We start from the raw sequence: 14,201 nt of genomic DNA on the forward strand, positions 1-14,201 counted from the left end.
GCAGGAAACCGGTGGGACACAATGAGAAGAGCCTGACTTAGAGTTTGGCTGATGTGGTTACTCAAACACAAATGTGATGGCTATCCCGTCTGCCTATTACAAGTCCATTATATCCTATGGACACGGTAATACAGCGGACAAGATATCTTTCACATTTGTGACAGTCTAACCTGTCCGCCAAACTCTAAATCAGGCCCTAAATCTGAAACAGTTACTACGGGTTGTAGGCAGGAAATTGCCAAATTTCTAAATGTGGAAGTTTTAAAATAGTAATTTCAAATTGGACTTTACTAACAGATTTAATTTTAAATGCTATTATTTTGCGTCCTTGAATGACGGTTCTAGCTAGTCCCAAACTAAAGTTATGCATTATGGGTGTTACAATGTAGGGGCTTTCTATGGAAGAGCCAGCCTTGCCACAGACAAAAACACTTTGCAGATTTTTCACTTCCAGGAAACTACTTAAGTACACATGTCCCACCATTAAATACCATACATAATGCCATAAAGTCACTTAGATCATACCCTTTAGAGTGACTTAGAAGTATGAAAAAAGAAGGTTTCTGATTGGCAAAATTGTATTTTGCCAGATCGAATTGGAAGTTTTAAAACGATGTACTTTGTAAGTGGTTAGATGTACTACAAGCATTCCTTCTGACACTGTTTGTTGTGTGATCTAATGCCCCATGTGCTTGGGGTATGCCCAGATGTGGGTCCCTTGCTGACTGTGCTGCTGAAGCTGGATGAAGAGGCCGAATCAGCCTGAAACTGGATATGAGTTGCTTATGTTATTTTTAGGGAAGAACTGGCATGGCAGTTCAGGCTGAAACATTCTTACTGGAGCAGGACCAAGACTGATTTATGTTTAATCTGAGGTAGTACTACATTATAATCTTCCAAGGAGTTTTATTGGGTTTAGACATTGAAAACAATAGGAAATTACAACATTGCTTGAAAATTCCAGGGACTCTAGAATGATAGAGGCTGAAGTAGGCATGCCCAAGCAACAAGACTGAAACATTGCTATCAAAGGCCAACATAAAAGATGATATTCTCAATTTAACAATCTTAGGCTGAACATGACTCTACTGGAAATATTCTAACAGTTAGCAGAACATTTAATTAATATTGCCTGGATTTTGGCCCACATGTATGCATTTCCAATTGTATGGCACAACAGTGCTATGCTTTCTATGAAGTAAAAGGAAAACACCTGGGATGTTAGAGCGTACACAAACAGAAGCCCCATAGATTTAGGCTGCAAGGTGGCAATGAGAATCAGGTTGTCCAATCTGGATGAATCTGTTGAGTGGAAAGACATTTTAACTTCAATCTCAAACGTGTTTTGTGTTGACCTTCCAATGTAGTTCTTTACAATGCATTATCTCTTGTATATGAAATCGTTCTTTATTGGTTTTTAATATAACAAGATAGACTTACCAGCAATAATAATTCTGGGTGTACACATGGAGGGGTTTCAAAATACAAATCATGTTAAGTATTAAAATAAAGCAATACATTAACACACTAACATATATGAATATTGTCATGAAAGTTCATATCAGAAAATGCTCCTCCACCACTGTTCACACTCCCACTTGTAAGTGGTCTGTACCCCCCAGTATCCAAGGGCCTTTCTCATCCCCCCACTTTAGCCCCACTTCCAGTATGCAGATTATGTGATCAGGGCTAGCAATGTCCTATTGTCCGGTTGATACAATGTCTAAATATGCCTATCTGGCTAGTCCCTCCCAAAGGGTGTTCCTCTGAGAGTGTGTGGTCTATGCCAGATGTTACCGTGTAGAGCTATCTAACAATATCAATGATAATCATAGGAAAGGACCTCACAAATTATCAAATTGACAGAGTTTATCTTGAATTTTATAGGTTCCCTTTTCAAACGTGGCCAATCTGAAGAGTTCGGTCTACCATTCTTGGTGTGTAGATACATTTGGTGAGTGTCAGTTCCTTAATATACAGATTTTCTCGCTCATCAAGGCTGTCAACATCCATCACCTCTAAAGAATGGCACTGTCATCTACATCTGAAAGGTCATGTGAAATGGCTAATTTGGCCAATTCATAAAAATCATAAAGGCTGCTGTCATACAGTGTATGCCAAACGGCCGCCCAGTACTGAGTCAGACTTAGGAAGAAACATGAAATGCAGCTCATCACACATTATCAATAGTATGATCACTAGAAAAGGACTACCACAATATGTGATATATTTGGTCTTAGCATCTACGTATGAGTTATAGGCTTATCTAGAATGCGGTGGTAGCCAAGACCGTTCCAAAAATAACTGTGTTTTCCACCTGCACATGCCATTACTTAGCCACCCTGGTTGGAGTTCCCTTAATAGTGCACACGTTACTGACAAAGAATCCATCTTTGCCATTAGATTGATCAAATATTTCAGACTTGATGCTGCAAAATAGTAGCTGAGCAGTCACCTGATCTACGGGGTCTGGTCAGTAATAATCAGTGCCTCTTCCTGCACACTGGTCCTAAATTTTCAGGAGTTATCTGCATTGAAAGGCATCATGATAAGGGTAATGGGCTAAAGGATATAGCTCACCTGAGACTCATTAAAGATCTTTACTCCAACAATTCCAAAAGGTGAGTGCAGACACACAACAAACTTAAGGGGTCCATTCACAGATCAAGATGGGTAAAGCAAGGCTACATGTCGGCACCAATGCTGTGTAGTCTCTCAATTTTGGAACATATGTGAAGATCGTATTTACACAATTATAAATATGTCCAATGTAAAAAATAAACTGGTATGATTAAATAATTTAAAATACAATTGTGTAGTGTAATGTCCAAATTACATATTTCAACTCCTTATAGCAACTCACTTGACTATCATTTCTCAGTAATGTATTTGTATGTTTTTGCTATACCTATATGCATCTGTGGGAAGGTGGGGTCCCTGTACCAAGAGGGTAGGCACCTAGGAAGTTGCTGTATGGAAGAGGTTAGAATATTCTGTTCGTTGTAGTCAATTCATTCTCTGTGCAAGTGGTCAAGAAATTGTGTCACTGATCGCCACTGATACAGACAGTAGATTTCTTCAGAACATATGTTTCTTCTAAATCCAACATATATCTCTATGGCTATGCCAAGAAGGCATGAAACTGGATTATGCTGGGCTCTTTTCCAAGGTGTATCTGTGCCACATGGGCAGGGAACACGGTTTTAGTTATTGCCTCATCAGAAGTGTGTACTAATTGCTCTTCTGGTTGTACACTATTCCACGTTGTTTTTGAGATGTACCTGTGAATTGTACAATGTGTCTCTTCTGGTTGACTTTGTGCAAGGTACCCCATTGCAGTGAGGTGATATTAGGGTTGGAACAGTACCGTACTGATGGGTAACAGGATGAGATTGTATTTGCTTATAAACTCTGCGAGTTTTTCTACAACCACCATACTACACATATTGGTGTGCAAGGTACCATTTAGAGAAGTGAACCTTCGGGAGGGAGTTTCATCATCTGACTAGTATTGCATTCTCATCCCTGCACATCTACCAGTTGAGATACACAGTGGGACAGACGATGATTGCTACCCATGAAATGTGCCAATTCTCTTCTGGCACTAGCGAGTGATTACATGCAGGACTAATGGTTGACTTGTGTAGTGTGAACCACCTAGGGAACAAGGCAGGTAATTAATGAGCACTTTTTCCATGTTTGCATACCAGCCTAGGAAAAAATATTGTATATAAGCGTACATCCTGGAGAATGTCTGGACATCACTGCACACAGTGACACAAAAAGCTTTTTCTTCGCAAATGATGCTGCTTGTGTCCCTCGCTGATGTCTCAGTAAGTGTATATGTTGGTTCAAAATTGCTCTATTGTCTTCCAGGCTAAATAAGTTAATATTCTGCCTAAAAAGAGATATCTTCTGCTAGGCCATGGAACTCGTGTTTTCATTATGTAAGACTTTAATCGGATTCTATTCAAAGAAGGACGTTGAGTTGTGACCGCTATACATGGAAATGGTTTTGGTTTAAGAAAGCACAAATGAGAGTAACATAATATGTGCAGGGAAGAGTTGTATTTTAAGGGAATGGTTATCCAATGAGGGCTATTTTTCTTGAAGAATGAGCATGTGGGTGAGCTTCCTGAAGATTGAAACCAGAATAATGATGGGACACAATACGTTCGACAACAGAATATCAAAAATAAAGGATTGACAAGTAAGTAAGTCTAGATTCCACATTCATGTACCCATGTCGTGCATACAGCTTAAAGCTGCATAGATATCGAGTTAGGTACAGGAACTACTTCCCTCTATGCACTTACCTGTAGGTAGTCTGTCCTATATTCTTGTACCAAAATATTGTTGGTATTGATACTCAGTAGTGCAGTCAGTACATAAAAGGGCATTTTGGTGAACCTGTGACAGTGTATGAAATTGGTCATTTGAGAATTCAGTGGTCTTTAAACAATTCAAGAGAAAGAGAAAGAAGCTTGTGTGCAAAGAAGATTAAAAGGACCTGAAGGCCGAATTCAATCATCAATTAACGAAGCCCTTCGTTGCCTGGTCGTTGAGAGGAAGCACTGCACACATGCTAATGCATTGTATACTATATGGCAAATGATTACTTAAATGAATAACATTTTGATTTGGAAGGTCACAATTCCCTTTATGTTCCTTGTGTCTCTCACTTCATGCACTGTAGAAACATTCGCATTAGCTTGGGTGAGCTTTGTTATTTTATGATGTTATTCTGTTTGTGATTTCCTCAGTTTACCACTATCCTTAGGGCAGGAAATCAATATGAGTGTACAGCTATTTTTTCTTTTGTTATTCCAATTCTTCTTTCTTTGGTCACTTCTGTGGGAAGCTCAGTACATATTTGACATATTTGCAGTTTGTCCACAATTCCCTGTCGCTGCAATTTTCCAAGGTAATTTCTATTATGTAATGTTTGCTAATGTCCAAACAAGATAGATTTAATCTTCCTTGTCTGAAGAAACCAGCAAGTGCATTTAGCAATTGCAGACTCACCGTTCAACCGAGAGAAATTAAAAAAAATGTAAATTACTAAGCAGTTCTTCGTACAGTGATTCCTTTTTGCAGACTCCATACCCAAATCGGCCAGAAAAACACTTCAGAAGAAAAGATTGGTGAAAAGTGAAGTTCTAATTGCATCAGTTCACAGATTGCATTTTCATCCAGCTCTGCTGTCTGACGACTGCCTGTAGTGCTCTTTCCAGCACCCAAATAGTGCGCCTGCTTTCAGGTGCTTTCAATGTGAAACACCTTCTAGCCTGGTTTTCAGAGGTGGGTGAATTTAATTCTTCTCATATGTAACATGCTAATTCTCATGAGAATTGTGGACTGTGCACTTGTTATATGCGGAAAGTGTGCACGAGGTTTGTCCTGTGTCAGGAAGGGAATTCAACTCAACATAGTTCTGATAGGGCCTCTGAAATCCCTCTTCTGGGAAGAGGTAGCAAACAAATTAACCAACAAGTGACCCCTGACGTCTGACTACGTTTGTGGAGTCTTGACTCGGTTGGATGTTAAAGCAAGGCAAGATGTGGGGGACTCCCAAAAGCAAGTTAGATGAACTGTCACGGAACGAACTCCAAAGTTTTCTTTTTGGGAAGAAGTTCAAATGACCATCATGAAATATTAATGAAGCTGAAAAGCCAGAAACTTTGTTGGGGATATACCACCCACTAGAACTACAATATTATTCCACAAAATAATGATATTACAGGCTTGACATAAATGTATGTACCTTCGATTATTTTAGCTTCCATTAGCTGATTTACATCGCACCTGTTCAAATACAGTAACAATCAGCTGTCGTTACTGTCGCTTGTGTACCACCAGTAACATGGCCAAGCTGCCTTGGGCCTTAGTGCAAATAAATAAATGGGCCACCTGACTGCAGTTAGAGTAATAAATGACAGTAATAATCAGTGCCTCTTCCTGCACAAAAACAATCCTGCCCAGAAAGCAGGCACCTTTGCACCAAGGAGCAAGAGTGCCTGCACTACAGCTAGTCAGCCACAAGTGTGCCCGTGCTACGAGACAGCAGAAATGCTCCACTTCTTTGCAAATGGTGCATTTCTGTTCACTCCATTCCATGCAAGACAGCGCATCAAGTGGTCTTGCTGTTTTGTATGAAAGAATAGCAAATCTGCCCCGTTGGATCTGAACAGATGTGGTGAGACAGGAAACTGACCAGTAGCAGGTCCAAACTCCTCCTATTCAGGATTTGAACTTTTTAATCTGAGAAATCTAACCCTCAAAGAGAATATTGGTAGGTTATAAGAAAGAAAAAGTATTTACATTTTCAAGATGCAGATTCACTCTCACCTAACTTATTATTTTTTGTAAGCACAGCGTCACCTCCAGTCTGCTGAAGGGGATAACTTATTCCCAACAAGTTCTGTACTTTGGAATGGTCCTTACACATCTGCTAGTCATAATGTACCTGTGGAAAGCTATACCTGCTGCTGCAGCCATAGACCAGTCCAATCGCTGTGGACTCTTCACACCAAACATGGAGTCTTATTCCAAGGAAGGGGATGTGATCATTGGGATCCTGGCTTCAATTCACTTGGAGAGTGTCATTCCTGCTACAAAATCCTTATTCACTGAACCTCCTGCCACCAGGCGCTGTCGAAAGTAAGTAGACTTCCACTTTCACTGCACTTCTCTTGGTAAACTGTTCTGAATGATAATATGGAGGCTCTCACATGGTTGCCTAAAGTTTAAACTCTGGTGGTGGAATTGCAAAGGTCACAATTTTCCCCCTTTGTGAAGTTCCATAGAGATGCACTTCACTTGCAGGACACAACAAATGGATTTTTCATGTCTCAATCAAAATCTTTAACTGTAGCTTTCTCCTTCTAAAAGATTTGTCTTGTTTTATAGCAAGTACAATTTGTTTCTGTGTTTTACCTCATCCTTTGTTTAAAACTTTGTTAGTTTCTTCAGCATCACTCTTTGGTCAAGATTTGAAAAGTTGATGGACAAGAAGTTCGACAACTTTACAAATCTCAAGTGTAAAAGAATTCTTGGTGTAAATGATCACTCTGAGTTGAGTTCTAGAAATTTCATACTTACATACATACTTGCATACACACATACATGCATACATACTTGCATACAGATACATACATACACACATACATGCTTGTACACATACATACATACTTGCATACACACCCACATACATACATACTTGCATGCACACACACATACATACATACCTGCATGCATACACACATACATCCAAACTTGCATGCCCACACACATACGTACATAAATACTTACATACATACTTGCATACACATACATACTTGCATACACACACACACATAGACACATACTTGCATACACACACATACATACATACATAAAAACTTGCATACACATACATACATACATACTTGCATACGCACACACATACATACATTCATACATACACACATTCCATGACTCCACACTTTTCCTTCAGCAGAAGGGTGCTTTAAACCCCTTCAAAGGTGACTACTTCCTCTTTAAAAGCCCACACCAAATAGTGTTTCGTCTACTTTTGCCATACTGCGACCATGGGATAGTGCACTCATAAAAGCCAACCTTTTCTAGATATATGCCACTGAGCCATTTTCATGTACTACTATAGCCGCGTTGTTTTCCTTTTTTGTGCGTGTTGTTAACCCATTAAAATATTGTTTAAATGAGACAACTGCACAAAGCACAATTTCCGCTTATCTTGTAATTGCTGTTAGTGCTAAAAATGGGCACAACTACCGTTTTTTGACCATTTCACAAACATAAAATGTGTCTAAATAACCTTCTGAAATTTTTAAATGATTAATACTAGCTTCCCTGGACAAATGCATTACACTACACAGTCTCCGTAATCAGAAACCTGGCTTTTTAAATTGTAAAATATGGCATTCGACGTCCTGTTACCTGCACTTTGAATATTCCTGCCCTGTGTGTAGAATTGTCAGCAAACCTAGAAGCGAAGAGGCACTGCATATTGGACTTAGTGTTCATACCTTGCCTCGGGATACTTCAGTCAGCAGAATAAAAACGGGTTGGGCACATTTGCTGAATTATTCTCAGGCACTGTTAATTACTCTGGGTCACAATGCACTCTAGTATTTCTGTGCACACCATGCCATCTCCAACAGGTACCAGCCATATGTAAACATGCCTTGCTCCTTCTCCAAAAGGAACAGTCAATCCCGAACTGCCTCTCCAGGTAACCTCTGGGCAGGAACACAGGCAACCCAACCAGTTTTGGCCTATTTGAGACACGTTACTGGGGTGCAGCTTGAGTCCTGCGGCACACGGAGCACTAGGGCACTCATGGGGCAAGGCTAAGAGCTGTTCCTAGTGCATTCTGGTAGCATAGGACCCTTTCTATTCAGTAAGCAACTACCAGCCACTGACCCTGAACAGATAGTGCATGGCCAAAGATTAAGCCCTGCAGACTCCTGTAATTGGATTAGGTAGGACTGATTACATTTTAGCGGATGGGATACTCCGTCACAAACGTGACGGATATCCCGTCCCCATATTCCAAGTTCCATAGTATATAATGGAACTTGTAATAGGGCAGATGGGACATACGTCACGCTTTTGACAAAGTATCCCATCCACCAAGATCGTAACCAGGCCCTTAGTTGCTTGATATTTGTCCTGCTGAATGTAAGGCCCTTCATAGAGTATCTTATAGACATAAATGGAGTCAAGGAGACCCAGCATAGGGTGTAGGAAACCCTGCACTCATAGAGGCATATTTAAAAGGAAGTGGTGTGGCGCTCTCACCAAAATTGGCAGTGCTGCTTCACTTCAGAAACACAGGGAGGCTCCGTATTAACAAAATACGGCCACCCCTGTGTTGCCCATAGCGCTGGTGCTAAATTTAGCTGCGTATCCCCAATTCAGGCACCCTTGCACTATAGTGCATGGGTGCCTGCATTGCAGGGATGATTGTCTATGTGCATAAAGGTATCCCTTCCTGCACAAAAATAATCAATAATGGCGATTTGTTACTCCTATGTGTGCTGCAAAAAGCAGCACACATCGAAGTAGCAAATTGTCATTATTCAATGATTGTTTATGTGCAGGAAGGGACACTTTCCTGCACATAGACAATCATTAATGGACTTTTGCTCTTTCTATGTGTGCTGCAGAGCACTCCTAGTTGTGCCATAGTTTTGACGAAGTTTCAAATTTACATTTCCTTGTACACCTGTGGCAGTGTCAAAAAGCAATGGTGTTGCGTGGTATGGCCACAGCAACACCCAATTGCATGCCCCTCTGCCGCAGAAGACTATATTAGGGGTCCATTTTTACAAGGCGGTGTTAAGGCTCAAAAGGTGGCTGAATGCAGCCTTGTAAATGTGGCGCATGGCACAGCGCCACCAGAGCGTCACAAAAAGTGACACTCTGGTGGCGCTAGGGGCTTGTAAACATGCCCCATAGTCTGTTGGATTCCACCAACTGCAACGAACAGCAAGCTCATTGGTTTGGGGAAGAAAAGGCAGAGAGTGGCCAAAGGTCACCCTTTGTGCCAGACAGTGATGGGCATGGACAAACGTCCTGTTTAACAATGCGGTCTGTTTTCAGGAGATGGCCCACATCCTGCAGTCAGGGCTGAATGCACATGTCAAGCACCTGTGAACTGAGGACTCTCGTGCACAGTGACCAGGTACAGAGTGTTGCTTATGGCTTTCCACTGAACTGAGGGTCTACTTGTCATTGTTGAAAAATGTCCCAGCTTGCTCAGAGAACCTACAGACTGGAAATGGTTTGAATTGATGTCAGCTAACATTGACCAACCAGAATGAAACAACTGCAGCCAATCTGATTGCTGGATGTTGAAAGTCTGCTTCTGATGTTCTAGATAAAGTTCTGCATATGTATGGCTAAAGGCTAAATCATATTGCATGTGTCTACTGAGCTCAGACAAAACCCATCTACACTGGGCTTTAGAATATAGGATCTTGGCACATGGCGGGGTTGAACACAGCATACTACAGTCGGGCCCACAAAACAGGTCTGAAAACTATGAGGCATATTTAGGAGCCCCTAGCGCCACCAGAGAGTCACATTTTGTGACACTTCGTTGGTGCAATGCCCTGTGCCCTATTTACAAGGTGGCATTAAGTCACTTTTTGTGGCTTAACGCCACCTTGTAAATATGGCTCCTTCTCACGCAGCCCTTAGCGTGGAAGGGGCGTGTAATGGGTGTTGCTGTGGGCATGCCCCAGCAACACCCATTTAATTTTGACGCTGCCTCAGATTTACGAGTTTTCGTAAACTTGAGGCAGCACCAAAATCTAATGCTACCCCAGGGGTGGCATTAGCAAGGCACATCAAGGAGGAATACTTTAATTCCTCCTCGTTTTTTTTGCTTTTTCTATCTAGAAAGAGCAAAAATGCCAGACATGATTGTTTATGTGTGGGAAGGTGTCCCTTCCTGCACATAAACAATCATTTCACAAAGACACACACACAGCACACACAGAAGGGCCAAATAGCCTTTAGTGATTGTTTATGTGCAGGAAGGGACACCTTCCTGCACATAAACAATCAAACCCCTCAATGCAGACATACTTGCACGATGGAGCAAGGATGCCTGCGTTGGCGCTGGGCAGCTCAATTTAGCGCCAGAACAGAGGACAAAACAGGGGTGCACAGTGTTCAATTAAAAACGGCACATCCCTGCTTTGTGAAAATGATTGGTGCAGAGTTGCGCTCTGTAAGTCTCTGTTAAATATGGGCCTATGTCTTTTTACTTTGGAGGCAATGCAAGACAGACTGTTTTAACATACCTATAAAACTATAACATTATGAAACCAAAATTAAGTATAAGATTCTGAAGGGAAATGTTATGTCTATCTACAGAGATCTTATACCTACCAAGAAAATGAAGGAACAGAGAAAACACCTATAAGTCGAAATTTGAAACAACATTTTGGTTACATATAAAACCCTAAAAACGATTGAAATATGACATCTAGGGTGAACAGTGGCAAACTAAGCAACAATATCTGTAGCTATCAAACCAATGCATGTCTTTATACACTGTGTCACAGATTACATTGGGAATAACAACCCCAATTTAATTTACTCAAGCTCTATTTAAAACATATGTCACATTACTAAAAGCAAACATAGGGCCTAATTTAAAGTTTGGCAGATGGATATCCCATATGTCTTGTTACAAGTGCATTATGTTATTGAAACAACTGAAAACCTGTCTATTTTAAACCCCCCTAATTTGGACAATAGGTAGCCCGTGGATGTTTGTTTGACAACTGAACACTGTACAAATGGTTCACTCATTGATTCATTATCACTACTTATGAATAGCTAGATGGGATATCTGTCACGTTAGTAATAGAATACCATCCACCAAATGCTAAAACAGGCCTTCAGTGGGTTCAATACAGTCAGACTTTTCCAGCACTTTGTATATCAATGATTCAAAAAATAAATTTCAACATTGCAGCTATGCATTTTGGATTATCCTCATACCTTCAACCCTTTAACATGGGCTACAATTATTTGAAATTTGTGAAACAAAACAATACAGTGCTACTTTATACATTCAGAAGTTAAAATAGTGTTGCTCGTCATATTAACAAATAAAGAACATTCATTACTAGCATAGTTTTTGAAAATATATTTCTAGTGCATGCCAATAACATATTGCAATGATTAGGAAATATGCCAGGTCCGGGTGTTTCATGGCACTTATGAGACTCTATTCCTGTTTCATCAGATCCTTAATCTGTCCATAGAATTTCTTCTTTGCCATTTGCTTACATTGTATTACAATCAAAATGGTATGATTTGAGATTTATTTACTGTGTTTGGGCTGATAGCATCAAGAAGGCCTGTCTATCAGCAAACCTTTTTAAATCAAATTGTGAACAGTAAGAAGGGAAGTTGCATATTGTTCCCCCATGAAGTCGTGAACCAGGCATGTTGCTTAGATGTGAACATTATCAGTACTATTTTAAGGACCAGTGAAATCTAAGATCATGGAATATTGAAAGCTTTCACTTCCTATCACAGAATTCTGGCTTTTGCTTCCTGCCATAGAATGAGTGTGGGACTTAAGAATTGTGTACATTAAAACTAGTTGCAAGACATAATGGAAAGACGTTGACCTGAATTTATTCATTTCTGCAGCTGAAGGACTGGTGACCACAAAGAATATCAAACAAGGAAGCATGTGCACCACGTCTACCACTCTTGACAGTTAAATCATCATGCATACCACTCTAACCGCAAAATCCTCTGCTCTCCTAAAGAAAACAAAAATCCCACACATCCACTCCTTTGCAAATGACATCTTATTCCCCCTTAATTCTGGCTTGCCTACTGCCGTATGCTGTTGCATTCACTGTTGACTCTACATTTTCTCAAGGAAACATGATTACTTGAATTTCGTCTGGACCCTAGAAAGACACTGAAAGTATAATTGAATATGTAAATTAGATGTGCTTCATTAAGATGTGTACACTTTTTGAAATACGTCTATCTAAAAATGTGCTCAAGCTTGATTTTAGCCAGTGCTATAGATTGGATTTCACAGTTATGCATTTCCTTTCTATCTCCAGGATTAATCCAAATTACTATCAGAATGTCCTTGCTGTGGTGTTTGCCATCAATGAAATCAATGCAAGCCCTTATCTCCTACCTAACACCACATTGGGATTTGAGATTTATGACTTGTGTTCCTCTGTTATTGGTGCTGTTGGAGGCACTTTGCAGCAGCTTTCAGGAGGGAAGAAGACAACTCCTAACTATTGCTGTCAATTAAGTCCCAAATTTGCCGGCATTATCGGAGCTGGTACATCAGCAGAATCTGTTCCCATGGCCAGAATACTCGGGCTCAGCAGGTTCCCTCAGGTATGATATGAGCATAATACCTAATAAAATACTAGTTATAACATAATACATTCCATGGAGTGGGCACATTTACTTAACTGTTTCCTCCAAATAACCTTGCTCCAAGTATGCTTCTACAGATACTGGTTTTACTTCACTGGTTAACAATAAACCTTACAAACATTAAACACCAGTGTAAAACGTGCCATAAAAATATTTATTAACATTAAGCTATAGCATGATTACTTTTGGTTTCAACCGCTCATAAAACAGTTTGACCATAGCAATAGGTAAGTATTTAATCACCTGAAAACCATATTTGGCTGCTGAGAAACTAAATTAGAAAAAAATGTTTGTGGCACACACTCCTTTATTTGTATCAAAAGAAGATGGGTCTCAATCAAAATGATATATACTTTCAAGTTGTTTGTTACATAACTAAGATATATTCTTGTGAAGTAAATAAAATTCAACCCATTAGCTGGTTTTCATATTGTCAATTGACCAAATTGTAGTAAGAAGTACAGCCTTTTTATCAATCATTGATCTGCCATCCATAAAGTAATTGTTTAGCCTTTTCTCATAATATTTCACGTATATATTTGGTAAATTGATAGCTGACTTAGATGGATGACATTAATTTCCCTAATCTCATCAAATCTCTTCTCACAACTATCTTAAATTGATATTTGGAAATATTATCTAACCACCGATTGATACAATAAACTGCCAATACTTCAATATCTTATTATGTAGTCAAACCCCTCCAAGCTGTTTTATAAAATAAAATGTGTCTTTTAATATTAGCTGATCTTATGACAGAATCTCGTCAGGGTGCCTTTATTGGAATTGATTTCTGCATCCTACTGTCTTTCTTCCGAATTTGGCCATTAATATGGTTAAACAAATTCAAAAATGGTTGCAACACAGGGGCATATCATGCTTGCCATGAGGCCATTTATAATAGCCACTGAATAGCCCACCTTAGCTACTACTGGTTATCTATTACCGGTCACCAATGAAGGGCTAATATGTACCCTACCCTATTACTTGCATCAACCTCATTTTGAACAAATTCCTTCTTTCACCAGAAATGCACAGTCACCTACTCATGAGAATCCTGTCATTGGATTGCTTGTTAAAGTGCAGAAGAGATACTTAAATATAACAATGTATTCCATAGTCTGCCTCTGTTTATTTCATACAACACCGATATGAAATATACATGAATTCACAAAGTGCATTTATTCACAAGTACATCTTTTGAAAGTGTACTGAGTAACAGTCAATTATTCCTTGGA

General features: G+C 39.8%; 1 protein-coding gene across 1 annotated transcript in view; it reads left to right on the plus strand.

The window, feature by feature from the left end:
• Window positions 1-3,783: 3,783 nt before the first annotated feature.
• The window catches only part of LOC138260698 (extracellular calcium-sensing receptor-like), a 68,959-nt gene continuing 58,541 nt past the window's right edge, over window positions 3,784-14,201 (plus strand). Inside the window, exons 1-3 of the mRNA XM_069209196.1 lie at window positions 3,784-3,833; window positions 6,376-6,660; window positions 12,630-12,921. Coding sequence (XP_069065297.1) covers window positions 3,826-3,833; window positions 6,376-6,660; window positions 12,630-12,921 — 585 coding nt within the window. The 5' untranslated portion in view covers window positions 3,784-3,825. The remainder of the gene's footprint in view (window positions 3,834-6,375; window positions 6,661-12,629; window positions 12,922-14,201) is intronic.

The sequence above is a fragment of the Pleurodeles waltl genome, chromosome 10 (assembly GCF_031143425.1).
Source record: "Pleurodeles waltl isolate 20211129_DDA chromosome 10, aPleWal1.hap1.20221129, whole genome shotgun sequence".
Classification (NCBI taxonomy): domain Eukaryota; kingdom Metazoa; phylum Chordata; class Amphibia; order Caudata; family Salamandridae; genus Pleurodeles; species Pleurodeles waltl.